We start from the raw sequence: 14,540 nt of genomic DNA, 5'->3' as shown, positions 1-14,540 counted from the left end.
GAATTGCTCAGTTGCCCGTGGGGCCTGACTGTTCACAAATTGGTTAGCCTGGTCTCCTACATTGCAACAGTCAATAGGCTTCAGAACCATTTCACCAGTGTGAGGTACTTTGGAATGGTCCAAGGTAATGAAAGGCACTATGTAAATGTAAGTATCATCGGCCTCGGACCTGGGAGGAAATAGTAAAGCCCTAATGAGCTATTGATTACACTCCGTGAAACAGTCCTTCCCCGAACACACACACACACACACACACACACACACACACACACACACACACACACACACACACACACACACACACACACACACAAAACACACACACGTATAACTTGCTGGAGCTGTCTGTAAGCGAGTTTGAGAAGATTTCTGGAAACCTCACATTAAAACATCATCATGATTTTTACCTTGGTTTGACAGAACAAGGTCACGACCATAGCACTGACCTACAGCTCAACATCAAACAGAAAGTTCAGACGATTCAACAGGAAATAATAAATGTGATCAAGACAATTTTTGTTTCTTTTCATTCCTTTAAATTTACTCAGTAAGAAACACAAAAGATAACACAACAGGAGGCCTTTTCAGCCCATCATTCTATATTTGAACAAACCAAAACTAACCTCCCACCCAGAAGGGGAAGCCAGTCATACTCAGGAATGAATAAACTGAAGCTCTGTTTTGAGTTATACAAGATGAACTGGATCAGTCATGTGCCAGTTTAGCAGTTTCTTTTCTTTTTGAGTATAAATTGATGCTCAGCTGGAGGCCAGACTGTAGGCTTGTGAGAAAGTACCTGCATTTATATAGTGCCTTTCAGGGTCCGGTGTTCCTGAGGCAAACACTTACCAAGGAGATGCTTCATGATGGCCTGGTTGTGGTCCCACAGGTTGTTGAAGGTTCCCCACCGGGACTTCCCATCAGGCAATGGGTTGGCCTTAATCCAGCCGCCACAGGCATAATTGTAGAAGTTCTGGCAGGGGTCAGCAGATCGATCCAAGGATTTGAGGACGTTGCTGGCGACGATGACACAGGACTCGGTCAGACAAACCTTTGGGGTATCTGAAAGGCAAACCAAAGAAATCCGGTGGGTTCAAAATGTTCCACCCAGATCCCTGAGCACTACAGAGGCACCCGCATCGAATTTTCAGTGAACCGAGACTAGTTTGACACTCTTATTTGGGGCCCAGTTAAAAGGAGGGCATTGTCTGTGAATCATAGAATCAGAATCATAAAACCCTACAGTGAGCAAGCAGGCCATTTGGCCCATTGAGCTCGCACTGACCCTCTGAACAGCATTCCACCAGGACCCAGCCCCCAACCTATCTTTCCCATGGCTACTCCACCTAGCCTACACCTCCCTGGACACTATGAAAAATCCACTTAGCCTGCACATCTTTGGACTGCTGGAGGAAACTGGAGCACCCAGCGGAAACCCACACAGCCAGAGGGAGAACAGCGTGGTGGCTCAGTGGTTAGCACTGCTTCCTCACAGTGCCAGGGATCTGGGTTCGATTCCAGCCTCAGGAGACTGCCTGTGTGGAGTTTGCGCATTTTCCTAGTGTCTGTGTGGGTTTCCTCCCACAGTCCAAAAATGTGCAGGTTAGGGTGAATTGGCCATGCTAAATTGCCCATAGTCTCCAGGGATGTGGAGGTTAGGTGCATTAGTCAGGGGTAAATGTAGAGTAATGGGGAATGGGTCTGGGTAGGTTAGTCTTCGGAGAGTTGGTATGGGCTTGTTGGGCCAAATGGCCTGTTTCCATACTGTAGGGATTCTATGAATGTGCAAACTCTAACACTGACAGTCACGTGAGGGTGGATTGAACCCGGGTTCCTGATGTGGTGAAGCAGTAGTGCTAACCACTGAGCCACCACGCTGCCACACTGTGCAAGACATTCATAATAAGAATTTACCCCAACCTGCTGAGATTAAAAGGAAATGTGAAAATGAAAGCATCACGTCAGCGGACTATGGAGTGCTATGCTCACTCAGCCCATATCAGGAACAAACCCCTTCCAATTCAGGAAGGAGGTCACCTTGCAGTGAAGGAGATGGGCATGTACCAGTTGTAAGGCAGTGAAAAACACTGCCACCCTGCCGTGCCCCACACTGCCAAGCTGGATCACAAATCTGTCAGTGGCAAACACTAAACTACATTTGCATAGCAACTTCCATGTGCCACGGTGCCTCCCCATGATGATCACAGTTACATTTCAATGAGTCAATCACTTCACTCTCAAAAGAGCTCATTCGTTCCACAGGAAAATAGTCCAAATTTAACCCTTTCAGTCACAGGCTGTGGTTTCCAATTCTACTGCGTCAGTCAAAGGGAACTGGCTTGTTGTGGTCTACATTATCCCCTCTCTTCAGGATTCAACAATCAGCCGTCATTTCTCAAAACTGAGAACAAACAGTCATCCTCCATTCACCATCAAAATCAATTATTACAATGCAACAGGAGGCCATTCAGCCCATCATAGAGTCATACAGCACGGAAACAAACTCATCAGTACAACCAGTCCATGGTGATCACAATCCCAACCTAAACTTGACCCACCGGCCTGCGTTTGGCCCATTTCCCTCTTATTCATGTACTTATCCGAATGCCTTTCAAACCTTGTTAACTGGACCCACATCCATCACTTCCTCTGGCAGTTCATTCCACATACTAACCACTCCCTGTGTAAAAAAAAATTGTCCCTCATGTCTTTTTAAGATCTTTCTCCTCTTACCTTAAAAATATGCTCCCAGACTTGAAATCCCCTACCCTAGGGAAAAGATACTTTGTCATTCACCCTATATATGCACCTCATGATTTTATAAACCTCTATAAGACCACCCCTCAACTTCCTACACTCCAGTGAAAAAATTCCCAGTGTATCCAGCCTCTCCTTATAACTCAAACGCTCCCTTCTCAGCAACATTCTGGTAAATCTTTCCTGAATCCTCTCCAGATTAATAATATCCTTCCTACAACATGGCAACCAGAAGTGGAAACAGTTGTCCAGAAAAGGTCTCATGAACCTCATTATGTCTACACCATCTCTTCAAATAAGCATTATGATTTGGTGCCATTCTCTGTGTAGTTCTCCATATCCCTGCACATCAATACTGTTTAAATAATCATCAGTGGCTTCTTGAATAACCCAATTAAATTGGTTTCCATCACATCTGCAGGTAATGTGTTCCTGACCCAAACCACTCACTGTGCATAATGGCCTTTTCTCACATCACATTTAATTCTTTTTATAAATCAGTTTAAATCCTTCCCCTTGTGTTCTGTTTATGAGTGAGAATAATTTCTTCCTGACGCATCAAATGTTAGTCAAATCTCCTTTTAGCCTTCTCTTCTCCTTGGAAAACAGCCTCAATGCTGAAGTTTGTTATTCTCTTAATCCTCTCCGGTATTCTCTCGAATGCATTCATATCATTGCTAAACTGTGGTGCTTGGGAATGTAGAGGTCTAACTAGTCTTGTGTACAAGGTCAGCATAAGGAGGAGGGCTGTTGTCGGCTGCAAAGGGACTTAGATATGATGCAGAGCTGGGCTGAGGAGTGGCAGATGGAGTTCAACCCTGCCAAGTGTGAGGTTGTCCATTTTGGAAGAACACATAAGAATGCGGAATACAGGGTTAACGGTAGGGTTCTTAGTCAGGTGGAGGAACAGAGGGATCTTGGGGTCTATGTATATAGATCTTTGAAAGTTGCCACTCAGGTGGATAGAGCTTGTAAGAAGGCCTATGGTGTATTGGCATTCATTAGCAGAGGGATTGAATTCAAGAGTCGTGAAGTGATTTTGCAGCTGTACAGGACTTTGGTTAGGCCACATTTGGAGTACTGTGTGCAGTTCTGGTCGCCTCACTTTAGGAAAGATGTGGAAGCTTTGGAGAGGGTGCAGAGAAGATTTACCAGGATGTTGCCTGGAATGGAGAATAGGTCGTACGAGGATAGGTTGAGAGTTCTCGGCCTTTTCTCGTTGGAACGGCGAAGGATGAGGGGTGACTTGATAGAGGTTTATAAGATGATCAGAGGAATAGATAGAGTAGACAGTCAGAAACTTTTTCCCCGGGTACAACAGAGTGTTACAAGGGGACATAAATTTAAGGTGAAGAGTGGAAGGTATAGGGGAGATGTCAGGAGTGGGTTCTTTACCCAGAGAGTGGTGGGGGCATGGAATGCGCTGCCCGTGGGAGTGGTAGAGTCAGAATCATTGGCGACCTTTAAGCGGCAATTGGATAGGTACATGGATGGGTGCTTAATCTAGGATAGATGTTCGGCACAACATCGTGGGCCGAAGGGCCTGTTCTGTGCTGTATTGTTCTATGTTCTATGTTCTATAACCTGTTTGCTCTTGAGATCACTAGACTAGGATGCTGGTTGCTTTATGAACTGCAATTGGCGCCTGTCTTACAACCTTTCATGATTTGTACACATATATGCCCAGCCCTCTTTTCTCCTGAATGCCCATTAGAGTTTATGCACTTTAACTTTATACTATCTCTCCCTCTGGGTGTGTCATCAGTGATGTTCCACAGGGATCGGTTCTGGGTGCTCTCTTGTTTGTCATTTATACAAACAATTTGGATGAGTATATAGAAGGCAAGGTTAGTAAATTTGCAGATGGCACCAAAATTGGGTAGCGTTATACACAGTGAAGATTACATAGGGATCTTGATCGTCTATGTTTCTATAGTTGGATGATCAGCCATGACAGGCTCGAAGGCTGAATGGCCTTTCCCTGCTCCTACCTTCTATGATTAAATGGGTCAATGGGCTGAAAAATGGCAGAGGGGGCTCAATCTGGGTAAATGTGAGCTATAACAAGTAAGGGTAGGGCTTAGACAATTCATGGTTGGGCCGTTGGTCATGTTGTAGAACAGAGGGACCGAGGGATGCAGGTATATAATGCTTTGAAGTTTGCATCACATGTAGATAGGGTGGTTAAAAAGACCTTTGGCACGCTTGCCTTCACTGTTCAGTCCTTTGAGTATTGGGTTGGGAAGTCATGTTATTGAGATGTCCAGCATGGAAACAGACCCTTCAGTCCAACACGTTCATGCTGACTAGATATCGTAAATGAATCTATTTGCCAGCACTTGGCCCATATCCCTCAAAACCCATCCTATTCATATACCAGCCTCTACCACTACCTCTGACCGTTTTTTCTATACACGCATTATCCTCTGCTTGAAAAGGTTACCCCTTAGGTCTCTTTTGTATCTTTCCCCTCTCACCTTAATCCTATGCCCTCTCGTTCTGGACTCCCTCCAATCCACCTTGTTTGTTATTTATATGTCTATTTATCCTATCCACACCCCTCATGATTTTATAAACCTCTAAGAGGTCACCCCTCCACTTCCAACATTCCAGGAAAAATCGCTCCACCCTATTTAGCCTCACCCTATAGCTCAAATCCTGCAACCCTGGCAACATCCTTGTAAATCTTTCCCGAACCCTTTCAAGATTCAAAACATTCTTCCTATAGGAGGGAGACCAGAATTGCACACAGCATTCCAAAAGTGCCCTAACCAATGCCCTCTGCAGCTGCAACAAGACCGCCTACCTCAGTATTACTGAGGAAGTGGGGAGGCTACAGAAGGATCTAGACAGGTTGGGAGAGTGGTCCAGGAAATGGCTGATGGAATTTAACGTGAGCAAGTGCGAGGTCTTACACTTTGGCAAAAAGAATAAAAGCATAGACTACTTTCCAAATGGTGAGAAAATTAGTAAAGCCAAAGTACAAAGGGATCTGGGAGTGCTAGTCAAGGATTCTCTAAAGGTAAACATGCAGGTTGAGTCTGTGATTAAGAAAGCAAATGCAATGTTGTCTCTTATCTCAAGAGGGTTGGAATATAAAAGCAGAGATGTGCTACTGAGACTTTATAAAGCTCTGGTTAAGCCCCATTTGGAGTACTGTGTCCAGTTTTGGTCCCCACACCTCAGGAAGGACATACTGGCACTGGAACATGTCCAGTGGAGATTCACACGGATGATCCCTGGAATGGCAGGTCTAACATATGAGGAACGGCTGAGGATCCTGGGATTATATTCATTGGAGTTTAGAAGATTAAGGGGAGACTTAATAGAGACGTACAAGATAATACATGGCTTGGAAAGGGTGGACGCTAGGAAATTGTTTCCATTAGGTGAGGAGACTAGGACCCGTGGACACACCCTTAGAATTAGAGGGGGTCAATTCAGAACAGAAATGCAGAGACATTTCTTCAGCCAGAGGGTGGTGGGCCTGTGGAATTCATTGCCACGGAGTGCAGTGGAGGCTGGGACGCTAAATGTCTTCAAGGCAGAGATTGATAGATTCTTGTTGTCTCGAGGATTTAAGGGCTACGGAGAGAATGCTGGTAAGTGGAGTTGAAATGCCCATCAGCCATGATTGAATGGCAGAGTGGACTCGATGGGCCAAATGGCCTTACTTCCACTCCTATGTCCTATGGTCTTATGGTCTTAAGTAAACCTCCTATACTCAATGCACTGGCTAATAAAGGCAAGCCCCCCAATACCTTCTTCACTGTTGAGGCTGTAGAGGACATTGGTGAGACCTCCTCTGGAGTACTGTATCCAATTCTGGTCATCCAGTTATAAGGCTAGGAGAAAGTGAGGACTGCAGATGCTGGAGATCAGAGCTGAAAAATGTGTTATAAGGCAGCTAGAATTAAGCTGGAGAGGGTGCAGCAGAGATTTACCAGATGTTGCCAGGAATGGAGGGTTGAGTTATAAGGAGGGGCTGGAGAGGCAGAAACATTTTTCACTGCAGCATAGGAGGTGGATAGAAATTTATGACATATCGAAAGGTATAGATAGTGTTAATAATACTCGTCTTTTCCCTAAGATTTGGGATTTCAAGACAAGGTTGCACATTTTTAAGGTGAGAGGGGAAAGATTTAAACAAGACATGAGGGCACTTTTTTACACAGAGGGTGGCTCGCATGTACAATGAACTTCCTGGGGAAGTGATGGGTGCAGGTACAATGACAATGTTTTAAAGACATTTGGATAAGTACATGAGTCGGAAGGTTTGGAGGGATATGGGCCAGGAGCAGGCAAGGTGGGAGCAGTTTAGTTTGGGATTATATTAGGCAGGGACTGGTTGGACCAAACTGTCTCTGAAGTTCTATACTGTGCTAACAGCTTACAATCTTCCTAGTTTTGTATCATTTGCAAACTTTGAATGTACCCCTCTGCACTGCAAGTTCTAGATCATTAACCTATCTCAGGAAAAGCAAGGGTCCCATTACTGAGGCCTGGGGAACTGCAGTATACACCATCCCACAGCCAAAAACATATCCACGATCCACTAATCTGTTTCCTACCCCTCAGTCAATTCTGCATTCACATTGCTACTGTCCCTTTTAGTTCATGAGTTCCAACTCTTCTCACAGGTCTGTTGCACTATTGTAATCACCTTCTGGATGTCCATGTACACCCTCATCAACTTCAGCACCCTCATCAACTCTCTCTCTCTCTCGATTACTCAAAGAACTGCAGCAGGTTAGCTAAACATGATTTTCTGAGGAAATCCATGCTCTATCCCAGTAAATATCCTTTTAGCTGATCTTTGTTCTGCACACCATGATCTGAGTGCAAATGCATTGGTTTCAGCTTCTAGATGTCATTGTCATAAATGGACCTCAGAAATCCAGACTACATTGTCATTGGGAATGCTGGTTTACAGCATCAAATAGTTCCAATGTCACACAGGGGGCGCGTTGTTGATGCTATACATGCCGATGGTGAGGTCTTTTCTGGACTATTGTGTGCAGTTCTGGTTGCCCTGTTGTAGGGAGGATATCATTAACCTGGAGAGGGCTCAGAAAAGATCTAACAGGATGTTGCCAGTATGGAGAGTTTGAAGTATAAAAATTGACTGGAAACTCTGGGACTTTCTTCACTAGAGCATAGGAGGTTGAGGGATGAGCTTATAGAGATTTATAAAATCATGAAGGGTATAGATGAGGTGAATGACAAGGGTCTTCTTCCTGGGATGGGGGATTTCAGAACCGGGGGTCATATTTTTAAGATGTAGTGTATGGAGTAGTGGTGCCCCTTACTCATGAAATCCCACATCCTAGAGAAAAGACAACTATCATTGACACTATCTATACCTCTTATTATTTCAGAAACTTCATAAACCTCTCAATCTCTTATGCTCCAGTGAAAACTGTTCCAGCCTATCCAGCCTCTCCTTATCACTCACAACATTTAAATGATATTTGTAAAAGTTCACAAACAGGAAATATTTGGAGGGATATGGGCCAAGCGCAGGCAGGTGGGATGAGTTTAGTTTGGGAACATGGTCAGTGTGGACTGGTTGGATGAAAGGTTTATTTCCATGCTGTATGATTTTATGACTATCATAGAGGTAAGTACAATGTCCCATTTTTCTGATCATTCAGTGAATCTTTCATATACACAAAGCTGTTGGGTATCGGCTTTGGCAGCTGTAATTGGCAAATTGGATGCAACCTGAATTGCTTTTCTAAAGTAATCACAAATATTAACATCATCTATGAACCTTACATAAAAAAACCCTGATGTTTTTGCCTAATGCCAACCTCACAGTTTCACTAATAAAATTGGATTTATTCCAATTTAGTGCAAATCAAGTCTCACACCTGAACAATCAGATGTTAAACATTTGTACAGTCACTTCAAACAAAAACTTCATGCTTGGTTCATGGGTGTACGCAAAGCAACTTTTTCCCCAAGGTAACTTTGCGATTTAAAAAGATGGCTTAATTTCAAGGGCATCCTCAGAGAGTTGCAAATGGATATGATTAGCAGCAACCCTGGTGACTTATACAGTGAGGGGAGTGGTCAGTTTTAGCGATGGAAATGGTTTCCAGAGAATTTTTTTTAAGAACTAATGTTTAAGATTATGAATATTTACCTTTGGCAAAAAATTGATTGTTTATAATTCCTCGTTTATTTTCACGGTTTAAGCCTGTGTTAGAAACTTGTAGAAACTGCATCCTGAGATATTAATGCTTTTTGTTCAATGGGTGACTCCAAACTAGACACAATATCACAATTAAGTCTAACCAATGTTCTGTACAAATTCATTATAACTTCTTTGACCTTGGACTGTGTACCACTTTCCTGCTGGTAAGTTTCTATTGCTTTATCTGATATTTGTCACTTCAAAGTTTCAAGGGACTGGGTTTCACTGGTTTTCTACTTTCAAGTTCTGTACAATACATGTCAACCTGAAAAAGAGTCCAAAAGGCAGTGCCCTTGGTTTGAAAGTTGCTTCAATCAAACTGTATGTAGTATTTTCTAGGGACAGCATGTTTACATTGACTGCAGGCACAGTGCATGAATTTACACTGACAACTGATTTAGATTGTCAGTTCAGCTCACTGCATAGTGTACTTGTCAGAACTGGAAGTTTCATATGTATTAGTACTCTGTGCCCTGCAGAGAAAACATGCACATACACAACATGTACCTCTTCCAATCCAATGTATTAACTGACTGGCTCATTTCTCAGGGAGAAATGTCTTGATCAATTCGAGTAAGGGTGCCAGGTTTAAAAAACAAGCAAACCTTGATAGTTCATTGTTAATCATCACCTAACTGGTGCATTCTTTACGGCAATGCCTTGACTATACGCTGCCAACCATCTCAGCACTCTCCCCTCTGATACCGTATAAACGTCATTTTTCTTTTGCATTGGTATTCGTGGGAATTGTCTTGATGAGTGTAAGATGGAAAGCTTTGACAAAACGTGTTAAACGCAAGTGGTATGTTGGCTCTCAGACCAAGAGGATTCAAGTACAGCAGGAGGGATGTCTTGCTGCGACTGTACAGGGCATTGGTGAGACCACCCTTGGAGCACTGTTCACAATTTTGGTCTCCTTACCTGAGGAAGAATATTCTGGCTATAGAAGACGTGCATTGAAGATTTACCCAACAGATTTCTGGGTATAGCAGGATTAATGGACGAGGAGAGACTGGATTGGTTGGGACTATTTTCACTGGAATTTAGAAGAATAAGAAGGGTTCTCATAGAAACCTATAAAATTCTAAGAGGACTACAAGGGTAAATGCAGGATGTCCCCAGTGAGTGTGGAGTCCAGAACCAGGGATCACAGTCTAAGGATATAAGGATAGACCGGTTAGGACTGAGATGAGGTGAAATGTCTTCATCCAGAGAGTGGGGAGCCTGTGGAATTTTCTACCATATAAAGTGGTTGAGGCCAAAACACTGAATGTTTTGAAGAAACAGCCAGATATGGGGGAGAAAGCAGGAAAGGGGGACTGAGTTGGATGTTCAGCCACCATCATATTGGATGGCAGAGCAAGTTCAAAGAGCTGAATGACGTACTCTTGCCTGTATTTTCCTTGTTGCTGTGTGACCTTTCTCAGCAACACTGAAGCACATGATCTTCCGTGTCCCTGTAGCAAATGGCTAAGGTCGGGACTGGGGTTACAGGGGATGGGGGTGGTTTGTAAATTAGACACAGTCCCCAACCTGGTTGCCATCCAATGTTTCTTCCTATGGTTACATTGGGCAGGGGACAGAATTATGGCTCGCTCGTGACCTTCCTATAACCAAACACAGCTCCAGAACTTATACAAGGTTCCTGCTCTGGGCCTACTGCAGCTAGGATTCCCCAATCTGCCATCGCTGCTACAGACACGTCATGGCCAAATCCAGGAGTCCACCCATTGGGCCATGGGTCCCCGCTCCGGTCACTGCTGACACTGCTCTAGCCTACCCGTGACATCAGCAAGGTGAAGAAAAAGAAAAAAGATGAAAGGGAGGGAGAAGAAAAAGAAAGGAATGCGGCCGTCCTGGAGGCCTACCACGGCAGTGCCATCATCCCAAATGTGCTCAAATAATTATACCCCACAGGAGGAAAGAAGAGATATGCATGACCAATGGAAGTCAGACATCTATCGTCAACAGATGCATGACTTAGGTTCATGGATGCATTATTTTATAAAATTATTCTTTCATAGATGAGAGCTTTGCTACCAAGACCAGAATTTGTTGCTCATGTCTAATCGCTCTTTAATGGAGTGGCTTTTTGGATCATTTTAGAGGGTTTCAGACCCACAGCAGTGTGATTGACTCTTAAACTGTCCTCTCAACAATAAACGCTGGCCTAGCCAGTGATGCCCACACCCAATGAACTTAACAAACAAACAAAAAAGAATTTCCCTTTCATTGTCTCAATGTTGGCTTATTAGTCCCTCCGAGGAGAAATGAGGACTGCAGATGCTGGAGATATCAGAGCTGAAAATGTGTTGCTGGAAAAGCGAAGCAGGTCAGGCAGCATCCAAAGAGCAGGAGAATCGACGTTTCGGGCATGAGCCCTTCATCAGGAATGAGGAGAGTGCGCCAAGCAGGCTAAGATAAAAGGTAGGGATGAGGGACTAGGGGGAGGGGCATTGGAAATGCGATAGGTGGAAGGAGGTCAAGATGAGGGTGATAGGCCGGAGTGAGGTGGGGGCAGAGAGGTCAGGAAGAAGATTGCAGGTTAGGAAGGTGGTGCTGAGTTCGAGGGATTTGACTGAGACAAGGTGGGGGGAGGGGAAATGAGGAAACTGGAGAAATCTAGGTTCATCTTTTGTGGTTGGAGGGTTCCTAGGCGGAAGATGAGGCGCTCTTCCTCCTCCTCCAGGGGACTGCTCTTTCTTTACACCCACAGTCGGTTTTCAGCTTTTGAAGTGGATGGAGGCTTAACTTGGTGCAAATGAAACAAAGGGCAAGAAAGTCTGATGTCCTTTGCTCCCTGACATCACATAGCTCATGTCCAGCAGGATTGTTCTGGTCAGGCACTCGGTTCAACTAGATGTCCCATCTCCCATGTCATGGAATCATATGAATCCCTACAGCGCAGGAAGATGCCATTCAGTCCATACCGACTCTCCAAATAGCATCCCGCCCGGACCTACCTCACCACCCTATCCCATAACCTCATATTTAGCATGGCCAATCCACCTAACCTGCACATCTTTGTGACTGTGGGAGGAAGCCCACACAGTCACAGGGAGAACTCCACACCGACAGTCACTCAAGGCCGGAATTGAACCCGGGTCCCTGATGCTGTGAGACTGTAGTGCTAACCACTGAACTACTGTGCCAGCCCTATTTCTGTCAGAAGCTCTAATTATCTGTTCATTCCCTTTTATTAAACTCTGCAGCACTCAACAAATAACTTTGGTTTCCTCGATTGCTTAAGCCTGACCCTCCTCAAGAATCAAAAAGGAACTACATTTATAACACACCTTTCATGAAATCCAAATATCTAAAAGAAAGATATTTTATAGCCAATTTTTGAAGCACAATTGCTCAATAGGTGAAAGAAAATTAGCAAGAATCCCACCTATACAGATAATTGATCAGATAATCTGATATGGCAATGGCCAATGAGAAACACTGTGTGACTTCTCCTTCCAATGGGATCTTTCACACCCCCCCTGCAGTCAGTCCTTCAGGTTTATCTTAGGCTCTCATCCATCTCTCAACAGGGCAGCACTCACTCTGTTATTCAGATGTTGCTGCTTGGAATACATGCTCAAATTGGGCCACTGGGCATGGACAGGCAGCAGTACACTTCCCATTGAACAGCATAATCACAAAGGACATGGGGTTAAATATGGTATTTGACATTTTTGTGGTGAGTTGAATGTGCTGTTATATTTGGAACAAAGTGACTAATTCACTGGAAGTCTCTTTGTTCTGCATCAATACTCCAGGGCTCCCTTTGTGGGAGGGAAAGGATTAAACATTGGTACAAGTCTGACTTCATCCACCAACACTCTGGAGCTCTTATCACTTCAGTCACAAAGCAGGAATCATAAGGTATCTTTCATCATGGGCTTGGTCAAACTGAAGTGCTCCATTAGATTGCAATCTTTCAGAATCTAATGACCTTCAGATTGAGGCAATTTGTGCCAGACCTAGAAACGGGATTGGAAGTTGCTTTCTGTTTTGAACTCCTACGTTGGATAGAACACACTCTACGATAAACTATCCCGTCATTCCCAATGGGCCATTCTTCCCCCACCTACAAACTGCACCTGTTTAAGAATATTTCCAAGTCCCTTCTGAATCTTCAGGCAATGCATTCCTGATCATCAGCTCAAAGAGAAGTTGCTGGAAAAGCTCAGCAGGTCTGGCCGCATTTGTGAAGAGAAATCAGAGTCAATGTTTCAGGTCTGGTGACCCTTCCTTAGAACTGATGGGAGCTCAGAAAATGTTGGTTTATCTGCAGAAGATACAGTGGGGGAAGGGGTAAGGAGTAAACAATTGGTCAAGATGGAGTTCAAAGAAAGAGAAGAACAGTCAGACAGACAAAGGACTAGATAATGATCTGGCTTGGAGGGTGAATAACAGAGACTGTTAGTGCTAACAGTAGGTAGTGTGTCATGGCAGACTTTGTGATGACAAGGCCTGGTGTGCACGGTATGGGGCTAAGACGTGGGAGAGTTCATGCCTTAAAATTATTGAACTGGATACTGAGTCTGGAGGGCTGCAAAGTTCCCAAGCGGAAAGTGAGGTGTTGTTCTCCCAGCTTGCACTGAGTTTCACTGGATCACTGCAACAAGCCTGAGACAGAGATGTTGGCTAGGAAACAGGGTGGTGTGTTAAAGTGGCCAGCAACGAGAAGCTCAGGATCTTTTTGTAGGTGGTCACCCAGTCTACGCTTTGTTCCCCCAGTATAGAGGAGACCACATTGTGAGCAGTGAATGCAGTAGACTAGATTGTGGGAAATGCAGGTAAAGTGCTGCTTCATCGAAAGGTGATGTTTGGGGCCCTTGGATACTGAGGAATGAGCAAGTAAATGGACAGGTGTTACACCTTCGGTGGTTGTGGGGGAAGGTGCCATGGTGGTGGAGGAGTGTGTTGGGAGTGAAGGAAGAGTGGACTAGGGTGTCCTGGAGGGAACAGTCTCTGTGGAAGGCGGACAGGGGAGGGGAGAGGAATGTGTGTGGAGGTGGTGGAAATGGCAGCTGATGGTCTTCTGGATTCGGAAGCTGGTGGGATAGTAGGTAAGGACAAGGGAACCCTATCGCTGTTGTGGGAGGGAAGAGAGAGGGTGAGGACAGAAGTGCGGGAGATGGGTCAGACCTGGCTGAGGCACCTGCCGACAACAGTGGTGGGGAATCCTTGGTTGAAGAAGAAGGGGGACATTCCAGATGCAGCCTTGTCAAAGTTGACGCCATCAGCGCAGATGCGTCGGAGATGGTGGAACTGGGAGAATGGAATGGAATCCTTACAGGAAGCAGCATGGTGGCTCAGTGGTTAGCACTGCTGCCTCACAGCGCCAGGAACCCAGGTTCGATTCCAGCCTTGGGTGACTGTCTGTGTGGAGTTTGCATTTTTTCCTGTATCTGTGTGGGTTTCCTCCGGGTGTTCAGGTTTCCTCCCACAGTCCAAAGATGTGCAGGTCAGGTGAATTGGCTGTAGTGTTCAGGGATGTGTAAGTTAGGTACATTAGTCAGGAGAAATGTAGAGGAATGGGGTGGGGGAATGGGTCTGGATTGGATACTCTTCAGAGGGTTGGTGTGGA

General features: G+C 44.8%; 1 protein-coding gene across 4 annotated transcripts in view; it reads right to left on the bottom strand.

Moving 5' to 3' along the window:
• Positions 1–14,540, bottom strand: part of LOC132833735 (endothelin-converting enzyme 1-like) — a 317,482-nt gene that overhangs the window by 106,986 nt on the left and 195,956 nt on the right. For all 4 annotated transcript variants that reach the window (XM_060852254.1, XM_060852255.1, XM_060852257.1 and 1 more), the window contains one exon: positions 850–1,062. In XM_060852254.1, the coding sequence (XP_060708237.1) occupies positions 850–1,062 (213 nt within the window). The remainder of the gene's footprint in view (positions 1–849; positions 1,063–14,540) is intronic.

This window comes from Hemiscyllium ocellatum, chromosome 37 (assembly GCF_020745735.1).
Source record: "Hemiscyllium ocellatum isolate sHemOce1 chromosome 37, sHemOce1.pat.X.cur, whole genome shotgun sequence".
Classification (NCBI taxonomy): Eukaryota; Metazoa; Chordata; class Chondrichthyes; order Orectolobiformes; family Hemiscylliidae; genus Hemiscyllium; species Hemiscyllium ocellatum.
This window is presented reverse-complemented; position numbering and strand designations above follow the sequence as displayed.